Source organism: Nanorana parkeri, unplaced genomic scaffold (genome assembly GCF_000935625.1).
Source record: "Nanorana parkeri isolate BGI_ZX_2015 unplaced genomic scaffold, ASM93562v1 scaffold1584, whole genome shotgun sequence".
NCBI classification, from domain to species: domain Eukaryota; kingdom Metazoa; phylum Chordata; class Amphibia; order Anura; family Dicroglossidae; genus Nanorana; species Nanorana parkeri.
In genome coordinates, this window is record NW_017307852.1 from 147,607 (window position 1) to 159,777 (window position 12,171).

At 43.0% G+C, this 12,171-nt stretch overlaps 1 protein-coding gene across 1 annotated transcript; it reads right to left on the minus strand.

The window, feature by feature from the left end:
• Nucleotides 1-5,904: 5,904 nt before the first annotated feature.
• LOC108798903 (olfactory receptor 11L1-like) lies at nt 5,905-6,801 on the minus strand. The gene has a single exon (XM_018570712.1). It carries the CDS (start codon nt 6,700-6,702, stop codon nt 5,905-5,907), a length of 798 nt encoding a protein of 265 aa, XP_018426214.1. The 5' UTR covers nt 6,703-6,801.
• Between the last annotated feature and the right edge of the window lie 5,370 nt (nt 6,802-12,171).

Below are 12,171 nucleotides of genomic sequence, written 5' to 3' on the forward strand. Positions count from 1 at the left end.
GGGGAGAAAAAATTTTTAGACTTTAATGTCACTTTAATAAAGAAATATTACAGTAAAGAGATATAATTCATAGTTTGTAAACACTTCATCAACTTTGATTTATAATATTCTGCAAAGCGACCCTCACACAGTAATTAGGAATGGGGGGGATTCTAGCCATCTCTACCATCATGATTGATGAATAACATATGTGCAGCAAATAACTTAAAGGAGAACTATGAGGGGATTGCTTTTCACTCATCCTCATAGTTCTAGCCGACCTGTGACAATGAGACTGTCACAGGTCGGCTCAGTAGATCGGGAGGTGAGCGAACACATACCGGCGTTCACTCACCTCTCGATCCTGTCACAGCTCTCTACCGTGACAGGGGAGGGGCTGGATTCCCCTCTCCTCCAGCACTGACTGGCGGAACGGACGGGGGAGGGGTCGGGTACAGCTGGCTCTGCCTCTAGATAGGCAGAGCCAGCTGTCACTCACGCAGCTGGGTGGATCTCGACATCGATGTCGGTATCCGCTCCGGCTGCAGCGTCTCAGTATACCGCGAGCTGTAGTTCTCGATATACTGAGCTTAGGGTGATGGGAGGACGCTAGTTTGTGTCCTCCCTTTACCCTAAGGAGAACTATGGGGAAAAGCCCTGACCTCATAGTTCTCCTTTAATCATATAGTATTACATCTTTCCAGACTTTATAAGACAGCTTATGTACATTCCCAAACTGAACAAATGAATATATAGAAAATCAATCATCACTTATGTCCTTCGCAACTATACAATCCCTATATGAACAATACCCTATAAACATTATTAGCATTGTTACTTATATTCTAACACAGACCATCGGTACCCCACCTACTTAAGGGTCAGATCGCAATGGCATTTTAAGTTTTTCAAGGTGTCTCAACTCCAATCTCGAGAACCACAGTGAAATCTATTATATACTGCGCTTGGTATGTGAAATAAAGAAATAGGTGAAATAATTGAAAACAACTATATATCCTATATTAATATGTGACCGTGAGCTATTGCATACATCTCTTGTGCATGTGTCCTGCACAATCCACCCAGCTCGTCTGAGGTCGGCTGGTGATGGGGGTGGGGCCGCTCTGTGCTCTCTGCAGATGGGGCAGGGCCGCTCTGTGCTCTCTGGTGATGGGGGCGGGGCCGCTCTACCCCCATCACCAGCCGACCACAGACGAGCTGGGTGGATTGTGCAGGACACACGCTGTCCTATGAAAGATCACAGAACAAGGAGTCCAGGAGAAGGAGTTTTCCCTCTTTTTCTTTGTTAAAAATTCCACCTACCATCTGGGGACATCTCGGTGGACGGATATTACAACCATCCGGTACATGAGGGGTTACCCGGAGGGGAAGGAAGGATCGTTGCTTCACCAGGTCTTTCACATCCAGAACTAGGAAACGGATGAGAGAAAATAACTAGAAGAAATCGGTGAAGGGACCCTCTCAAAACTCACTTCTTTAGTGGATCCCAGGATAAAATCAAGGACTGATAAGTACTCTCATTCCTCACAAATTACTGCTCGCAAGTCGGGGCGAGATCGACCTATGTGAGGACATACTAACGGTGTCAGGATATACAAAGGACTTGCTGATTTTTTGCTCACTGATTGGAATTATACCCCAGGTGTAAGATTATATTCTGAGACCAACTTCCCTTGGGGATTTCGGGCAAGTAGATCAAAGCATTTAACAGCTGAATGGTTTAAAGGAGAACTATGGGGTCAGGGCTTTTCCCCATAGTTCTCCTTAGGGTAACGGAAGGACACAAACTAGCGTCCTCCCGTCACCCTAAGCTCAATATATAGGGAGCTACAGCTCGCGGTATACTGAGACACCGCAGCTGGAGCGGATCACAACTTAGATGACGGGATCCGCCCAGCTGCGTGAGTTAAAGCTGGCTCTGCCTATCTAGAGGCAGAGCCAGCTGTACCCGCCCCCTCCCCTGTCCGTTCCGCCAGTCAGCGCTGGCGGATCGGAGCGGGGAGGGGGGAATCCAGCCCCTCCCCCTGTCACGGCAGAGAGCCGTGACAGAATCGAGAGGCGAGCGAACCCGGTATGTGTTCGCTCACCTCCCAATCTACTGAGCCGACCTGTGACAGTCTCATTGTCACAGGTCGGCTAGAACTATGAGGTGAGTGAAAAGCACTCACCTCATAGTTCTCCTTTAAGAGGAAAGCCCCCTCTCATTCGGTGTCTCCACTTGACCTTTTTTCTTTTTATATATATATTGTTTGTTGCATTACTTAGAAGATTGTTCTATATTGGTTTGTCATATTGTTGTGGTGTGCCATATCGTTTATACCCACAAGCTTATAAGCGGGACAGAAGACTTCACCACAAGTTTACACTATAACTGGTTTAAACACTAGTAATAAAAAAACTTTTTTCCTCCTAAGGATTGGGGGAAACAACACTCAGTCCCACCTTTCTATTTAATAGCCTTTATTAACACAAGAGAGTATTTGCAAAGTAAGAGCTCACACAGGCTTTTCGGAAATCATTTATTCATAGAAGGAATCACTGTATCAATTCAATTCATTCATTAATCAACAATGTAAGAGATATATGCAATAGCTCACGGTCACATATTAATATAGGATATATAGTTGTTTTCAATGATTTCACCTATTTCTTTATTTCACATACCAAGCGCAGCATATCATAGATTTCAACTCCAATCTCCACCCCATGGTATTTAATATAGCTTTTTTTCATGTACCCATTTTTCATGTCTTTTGGCTGGCAGGTGACATGCCGGGTCCTCTTCTGAACTTGGTGGTCCTAGATAATGAATAAAGCAGCATCAGCACCGTTTCCTTACATCAATATACTGCGTAAGGTGCCGTGCTTAGAGACAGGAACTATGATATTCTACACTGACAATCTTTCCTGAGTGTCACTAAACCCGGAGGACTGAGGACATCTTGTGACCCAAAAGGGGTACTGCTGGGGACAACTTTTTTATCACCTAGAGATATTTAAAGGGAAGAAATAGAAGTAGGGACCTATCTGCATATATGGTGGACTTGCTGTATTGTTGCTAAGTTTTGGTCCTCAGTTTTCCCTTGCGATCATAAAATGACCATCTCCAGTAGAAGTCCATCTGCTAAGGTGGCTCTTCTGTCTATAATTCCAGGGTCCCTCTCCCGGACTTAAGAAGGGAATTTTGCAACATTACTTGTTAGCAGCTAGAGTAGCTGTCTCTAGGTAAGTCTGTTCAACCCCTGAGTATCTTAGTGTGGGCAGAGATGATGAATTATATCTATAGTATGGAAGACCTAGCGGCATCCAGTCACAATAGATCTGAGAAGGTTTCAGAGACCTGCCCCTGCTGGTTGGCCTTTTTAGAGCATTTGAACAAATGCTCTGCCCGTGAATGTCCACCTACTTGGCTAAAGGTAGATTATTGTTTGTTAGATTTTGTCTTCCCTTGTCAGAGCACAATGAAAACCAGACAAGCATAAGGTGCTAGTAAAATGTTTATTAAGAATAGTGTACACAGGAGCAAGCAAAAATCGGAACAAGCCAAAGTCAGGAGCCGGAGTGGGTAGTTGTACAAGCCAGGTCAGGAACACAAAGATCAGCGTTGTCAGGAACAAGCCAGGAGCAGTAGCCAGAGGAGAATGTCAGCCAGGATCTGGTCATACACAGAATTAAAATACTCAAAGCAGCAGGAATGCAAGTGCAAGGTCAGATTGGACTGAGCCGCTTATATAATGAGTGGGGTGACATCATCACTCAGAGACAGGAAACTCCCATCTGGCTCTCTTAGATGATGCTCTCTTCCAGAGTCTGCTCAGGCAAAGGAGGAATCACAGGTGGGTTAAATGGCAGCCAATCCAGAATGCAGCAAACCAGATAAGTCAGGGTGGAACCCTCAACTCCCTGGGGTTGGGGCCATGTCAACTATGTTCTACTTCCTTCGCTTGTTCTCGTTACCTTTTCTGGTTTTTTTCCTTTCACTCCTCCTCTCCCCCTCTTTCTTATTGTCCCGCGTGTCCTTTCTTGAACATTTGTTACTTTAGTTCACATTTTTTTTTACTAGATGACTCCTTGACTCTCTCTCTGTCTCTCATAGACTTCATTTTGTGTTTCTTTACGCCTATAGTAACGAGTCTTTGTTACGGTTTGTTTTTGGTTACTTCAAACTGACTATTCCAGTGTCTGAGGAACACTCGTTCCTATTGTTTATATTGTTTTCGTTACTTTTGTAAGATGCAAAACCTTTAATAAATAGATATTGACCTGAAAAGGAAGACATAGCTTGTAATTGGGATTTAAAGTCCCACTCCATCATTTTTTTGGCTGGAGTAAGGAAGGGTAAGAACTGATGTATTGCTTTCTGTGATGACATGGTGGGTGTTACCCCTCATATGTTCCACCTCACAACTCTAGTTATGCCTTGCATAATATTTTTTTTTTAGGTTTTATGTACTGTTCTAGGGAAGTTAGAAATTGAAAAAGATTTGGGGGTCATAGTAGACCACAGATTGAACAATAGCTTGCAATGCCAGGCTGCGGTAAACAAAGCAAGCAGAGTTCTGTCTTGTATTAAAAAAGGAATGTACTCGAGAGACAAATCTATAATGTTGCCACTTTATAGATCGCTGATTCGGCCTCATCTGGAGTATGCGGTCCAGTTTTGGTCACTGTCAGGAGAGCCACAAGTTTGACAGGAACGGAGTGGAACCCACTGGCAGAAAATGGCTGAAAATGTCCAAAGGCAAAGGTACAAAAGGGATAATCCAAAGACAAGTCAAGTCCAATCCGAGTCGAGGCAGGCAGCGAGGGTTCAGGGGCGAAAAGACAGTCCATGGTCGGCAACAGGGGGTCCAGATAAAGGGTCAGGAAGCAAAGCAGGATACACAGATGGGGAGCTAGGTAATCACACCATAGGGTGGAATAACTCAGCAACAAGCCAGAGCTCTGGCCAGGTTTTTATAGCCAGGGAGTGTAAGACAACCCCCTGGTCACCGAGGCAACCAGGAGGCCTCCCTACCCGAGAGCCAATGGCAGGAGCGAGTGGTGGAAGATGTGTGCTGGGAACCTCCTCCAGCAAGGCCCACACCTGACAGCCCTAATGGCGCAAGTGCGCTATGTGCGCTTTTCCGGAACTGCGCGCACAGCCCGAGTGCCGCGCACCTGCAACCTGGGCGCCAGGAATTCGGGCGGACTGGAGGGGACCCCCGTGCCTCCATGCCCGTTGACCCCGAAGAGTGGTAATAACCCCTGCATCCTGACAGTCACCAATACACAGAAAGGATGTCCTGGAGCTGGAAAGAGTCCAGAGAAGGACAACTAAACTAATTAAAGGGCTGAAGGACCAAAGCTATGAGACAAGGTTACTAAATCTAAACATGTTCACGCTGGAAGTGAGGAGATTAAGGGGGGACATGATTTTGATGTACAAGATGTTCAATGGTGATAGCAACATCAGCCACAAACTTTTTACGGTAAACTCCATAACAAAGACTAGAGGCCACCACCTAAAATTGGTGGAGAAAAGATTTAAGCACAAGGGGCTTCTTTTTAGTTACAGTGGTTAGGGTCTGGAACTCTCTGCCACAAGCAGTGGTATCAGCTGTGAGTGTTGAATCATGCAAAATGCATTTGGACAATTTCCTTAGAGACCGTAACATACAGAGGTACAGGTACCCGAAAAAATAAGATCACACGGGAACTTTTTACACACGCATACACATGCAGAATCATGAACATACACACAATAGGTTGAACTTGATGGGCCTGTGTCTTTATTCAGCCTCGAATACTATGTAACTATGTAAGTATATACGATAAATGCCAGTGCCACTGTAAAGTGTACCGTGCACACAGTATGTTTTTAATATAGCCTATTTCCTGGCCATCTAAAAAATAATTAAACCATTATTTATGTAATGCATTAAACAGATTTTTTTGCAATGCATGTTTGATCTCTTTATTCCTCAGGGCATATATCAATGGATTTAACAATGGCGTCAACACTATGTACAGAACTGAGCGGACTTTGTTAACATTTGAGGAATAGGTTTGTGAGGGATTGCTGTACACAGTGATTATGGTCAGGAAGTAAGTGCACACCACAAGCAGGTGGGCGCTGCAGGTAGAGAAGGTCTTCTGCCGGCCTTGAGCAGAAGGAATCTTAATGATGGTGATGAGAATACGGATATAGGAAGATATGATGAACAGGAACGGGAGAAGAACTACATGGAGTGAGGATATGAAGGTTTCTGTCTTTACAATGGAGGTGTCTGAGCAGGAAAGTTCCAAAACTGGAGCAAGATCACAGAAAAAGTGGTCTATGATATTTGGCCCACAGAAATGCAGTTCATGCATGAGAACTGCTGGTAAAACCGTCACACTTAAACTTGTAAACCATGATGCAGTAATGAGACATTTTTGGAGCTTGATGTCCATAATTTGGGAGTAATGCAATGGTTTACAGACAGCCAGATAACGATCGTAGGACATCACCGTCAGGAGGAAACATTCCATGCTGCCAAGCACTCCATAGAAGTAGAACTGGGCAATGCATGCATTTAAGGATATTGCTTGTTTACCACGTGCAATGATGCACAACATGTTGGGGACCACATTTGTCGTAAACATGATGTCCGACAAGGCAAGATTAGACATAAAAACATACATTGGCGATTGAAGATTTCTGTATAAACACACCACCATAATAATAAGTGCATTTGCATTCACTGTTGATAAATACAAAATAAAGAAAAGAAGGAAGAGGGCAATTTGTACATTACGATCTCCATCAAAACCCTGGAGGAAAAATTCCTTAACAGTTCTGTTATTTGTCTTCATTATTCCTGAGAAGGGGAAGCAAGATAAAAGTGAAACCTTTAAATACATGAAAGACGTAAATGAGGTTCAGGAGGACAGGACTTTCAATATGAAGCTAAGACCCGGACAAGGAAGCATTACCTGAGGCTACAAGGAGGAAAGTTCAAACCTAACCTCAGATAGTAATTGTTAGTACATTTAAACTTGGGACAAACATAGGTCTATACTCAGGTAAAAAAACAAAAAGGAAACAACAAAAAATGTAAAAAAGACTCGATTGGCCTATTGGTCTTTTCTTGCCATCACTTGTCTGTGTTTTTATGCTTCTAGAGGGGTAAAAATCAAACAAGTTGAAAGCAGAATGAGAAATACCATTAGAAAATAGTTCAGAATAAAAATCGGCAAACTCCCACTGCACCAGAGTGATATAAAATCTAAACCCCAAAACAAAAATATAATATTTTTCCGCTTACCAGTCCTCAGGTGTGGAGGCTGCGTTTATTTTCTTTTTTTCAGGTTAAGAACATTTTCAGAAACTAAAGAAAATATTTGTTTAATCGAGTTGGAAATGTAGTTTCCTTGTCACTTCCTGTGAAATAAACTGAAAGGGCAACCCTTACTTCCTCCCAAGCTATCTTCTGTTAACTAATCACTTCCCTGCCCTTCCTGTAATGGAGTTGAAGAAAGAAAGACATGTCTGTAATTTAATCAGTGGAGTCAATTCATAGATACAGTACAGTGTAGTGAATAAGTGTAGCTACTAGGGATGCACCGATACCAAGTACCGTACTCAGTGCAAGCAGAAGTACAAGTACACATACTTTTCGCGCTCCAAGACTAGACTAGAGAAACATTCAGAAGTTAGGAGGCCGCTGTCATTTGTAAGGATTATACAGAGCTCCTGGGATTTGTACATCTCTGTTTTAATGTATGATTTTGTTTTTCTAATTATAAAGAAAGGGATGCACAGATACCAGTTTTGCAAGTACGAGTGTAATGGATGTGGTTAAGTATGATTATGACAAAATGTCTATCTCAATAGATCAATTGTAATATATATGTTATTTTGCTATTTGCTTGTCCACCTTACTCAAAACCTTACTCAAAATGGCTGCTTAAGCACCCCCTCCCCCTCATATCCGAAGTACGCACTAGAAATAGGAACCAAGATGCCGCCTCCTCTTCAGGAAAACACCCAAGACAAAGCTATAAACATCCTGGCAGGAAGTTATATATGAATGGATCTAACCAATTATAAGCTAGAATGCTTTCTGCAATGCTGCTTTTTGCAATGCTACGGTTAAATATACACGTTCAGCTGCCTATATAAAACTATGTTAAAGCGGAAGAATAAAGCAGAAGTATCTTACTCTGAACTAACTCCTGTCTCAGCGTGAATTCTTCTCTCTGAGTGTACACTCTATTGCATCAGGCCAGGCGGCAAATATAAGTACGGAACCTTTAATCCGGTCCAAATTTGTGATCAGGTCCACAACACGAGTACTGATACATTTTTGTTTAGTGTCATGTGACAGTTTTCCTAAAACAATACAGAATAATGATTTCAGGACAGTGGTGGAGTGCCAGAGCCAGGTCCCAGCTGCAACCGCTGCAACCCTGGAAGATCTCATGAAAATGGCAAGTATCGGCAATGGTACTCGAAAAGTATCGGTGCATCCCTAGTAGCTACCCTAGGACAGGAAGTGTGTTGTTTGCAGGATCACCAGATATAAATAACAGGAAAAAACCTGAAAAAAAAGAAAATGAATGCAGCCACCAAATGTAAGCGCTGGTAAGCTGCAGTATATTAAAGTGACACGAAACTCAGGAGTTAAATCTTAAAAATGCATTCAAGTACCTTAACTATTAACAACAATGTATCTTATTTGTGTATCACTCAGTTGAAGATCCTCAAATCATCTCTGAATTGGTGCTGACACTGTCCTTCCTTCTGGAGGGGGGCTATTTTTGTTCCCCAGGGTCCCTGTGTGTGTTGTAAAGTAGTCACCGCTCCAAGCTCACTTCTTGATCGACTACAGTCTTAGGTTTAGTTGACTAACTTGTATTGAGATTGTAGTCCATCACGGGAGAGAGCTTGGAACTGTGACAACTTTACAACACACACAGGTATCATTGGGAACAAAAGTAGCCACCCTCCAGAAGGAAGGACAGTGAGAATATATGAGGATCTACAGCCAAGTGATACACATACAAAATATATTTTTGTTAATAGTTAAGATATTTGAATGCATCTTTACTCCTATTCAATGCATTTTAAACTCCTTAGTTTGGTGTCACTTTAAAGTGTTCCACTGCTTGTTTAGAACATGTGGATACTATAGTGAGCTTAGTCTGGATATAGTTTCACTTTAAGCTTTTCACAATCTAAAAAAAAAAGTTAACAGACTATTACTCAGTAATTTTACAAAGAAATATTACATTACCCCAAACTGTGGCCATTTTAAATGACTATTTATAGTGTCCAGGAACAGAGAGGCACCAGAACTTCTAACACAGTCAAAGATAGCCTTCGGTTTTCCACTGTTGAGTGTCCAGCAATAGAAACATGAATGTAAAATCAATTTTTAATCACACTGTGGTCTTGGTTTTGTATAGGATTCACATCCAGCACTAAGGGTGCACTTCACCTTTAAAATCACTAGTGTTATAGGATTATATTTGATATGATTATAGTATATAGGAACATCTACAGTACATACCATCCATAACAACAGTTCCAGTCTGCTTTATAGGCCTTTGTTACGGCAGCTCTTCTGCATGATAGAAATGATCGGGACTTCAGAAATAACCTTTATTTATAGCACCCAGAGCCATGTCTGATACCGATGGGAATTCAAATCTCGTGATGCTTTTCATTCTTTGTGTTCTTTCATTAGGATAAAAAATATATTATTATTATTTCAAGTAAGATGTGTTCATTTTCCTCATTTAATTTAAGCGGAACTCCAGTTTAGAAAGATGTAAATAAAAAATAAAAAAATACTCTTGCTGCAATACTAACCTTGTCTCCAGCACTGTCCCCGGCAGAAACTCTTCTACCTTTCCTTTTCTTTTGTAAGCCCAGGCTATCATGGACAAACCCCCTAGGGGGGGTGTCTCCAGGTTGTCCTGGGTACTCAGTTTAATAGTGCATAAAGTGGCACTGACAATGCTGGTCTGTAAAGTTTTAAAGACACCCACCTCCACTAGGAGACGAGGACCCAAGAACATCACGTGACTGGCCTGAAAACTGCTTGATATAAATTATGAATAAGGGGTATTAAAAAAAAGAAATATACAGGGGAGGGGATTTAGGAACACCAGCCAATAATAATATAATAAAAACAAAGAGCCAGGTAAAAGATAAAATAACAAAACCAGGTTTGCTGCACTATTAGGCCTCAATTTGGAGATTTTCCCACATTACATTGTTGCAGCAACTATATGTCTTCAGTCTGATGGCCAATATCACCCAACCCACTTTCCCTAAGTCCAAGTTATCCTGGACCTGTCCCAGCCTGATACTGGGCAGTGAAAAGAGAAGCAACACTGCAATGAGATCATCTGTCTGTCACCCTGCTATCTTCTACTAGCACATGAACAGATTGGCTCCTTGTGCTGCTTCTTCCTCTCCCACTCCAGGCTTGCTGTACAGGGACTCCAAGAGGCTTATATCAGGTCACACTTAGGTGCTAACACTATTTATATGTAAAATGCATTTAGTGTTGTATTAAAAGAGAACTATGGGGTTAGTGTTTTTCCCCATAGTTCTCTTAAGGGTCACAGGAGGACATATACTAGCGTCCTCCCATGACCTGAAGCTCGGTATATCGCAAGCTACAGCTCGCGGTATACTGAGACCGTCGCAGCCGGGACGGATCCCGACATTACTGTCAAGATCCAACCAGCTGCGTGAATGACAGAGGGGTCTGCCTATCTAGAGGCAGAGCCAGCTGTGCCTGCCCCCTCCCCCGTCCGGTCCAGTCACCGCTGGAGGATCGGAGTGGAGAGGGGGGATCCCTGCGGGGAGTGGTGACTGACAGTCACGGCTCTCTGCAGGGCGATGATCGAGAAGGGAGAAAGCGATGGTAAATGTTCGCTCACTTCCCGATCTATTGAGCCGACCTGTGACAGTTTGATTGTTACACGTCGGCTCGAACTATGAGGATGAGTGATTTTCACTCACCTCATAGTTCTTTCTTTAATAATTAAAGGCCTGCATTCATTTGTTATGAATTATAGGGAGAAAGAGTCAGGCTAGGTTCACTCCTAGGCGATTTATCGGGCAAAAAATGGATTCGCATTGAAGTCAATGGAGGCTGTTCACACCTTTGCGGTCTGTCACTCAGACAAAATCGCCTGTCCCGCAAAAAGGTACAAGAGCTATTTTCGGGCGGTTGTCATGTGATTTGGGTCCCATAGACATCTCTATGCATTGAAAACCGCCCGACAACTGCAAGATTTTCAAAGAACAGGCGTGCAAACGAAAACGTGCGAAAACAGCTCACCAGCTCAGTCGTTTAGGTGTGAACCTAGCCTAAAGGCCTCAGGACCTACTGCTACTTAAAGCTGAACTCCGAGCCCAAAAACGTTTGTTAAAATATAATCTCTGGATTATGTATAATATTTTGATTCTTTTACATCTGACTGAAGTTACCAACACACACAGTGGTGAAGCTCAAATGGCCACAGCAGCCTTTTATTAACAAACCAGTATAAAAAACATAATTATTAATAACAATAACCAGACCATGAGAAATATCAAGTTTTAGGTCCTTGCAGGCACTATGAAACCTCATATGTACGGCAAAAATGTACCTGTATACCTGATACCTCCAGCCGCAGTACACTGCCCCTGGGACAATATTAATTGACTGCAGGCAAATACTGGTCACTACCAGTGGACCTCACTATAGGAAGGACACCCACACTGAATATGGGTCTCCTATTCATGTATCAATAACCCCAGTTGACAAACACCTTCAAGGATCGAAACCACCAGCCACCTGCCGTGACCTGCAATAAGCCAAGCCAACCAGAATGATCACAGAGTGGTTGGGAAGGAACCTCAGCTCACATCTATAGATCTCCTACTGAACCTGCTTTCTCCTCCTAACAGACCGCCTTCTGAAGCCCAGCCTCACAGATCTCTTCCACCCAATCCAGTAAGTGACCTTCCCCTACCTTACTTTCTCTAACATTCTTTAACCCTTACTTAACCTGTTTCCCCTTTACAGCCCTGTCATGTAGGCAGGGCAGCCGTCAGAAATTTTGGGGCCCCTTACACGGCTTTAGGCCTCCTCCCCCCTCCCCCCCCACCCGTAGCTGGACACGTGCTTAGTAACGCGCTGGACG

Excerpts from the sequence above, each read along its gene's own strand:
- LOC108798903 (XM_018570712.1), bottom strand. The coding sequence starts at position 6,702 with ATGGTGGTGTGTTTATACAGAAATCTTCAATCGCCAATGTATGTTTTT.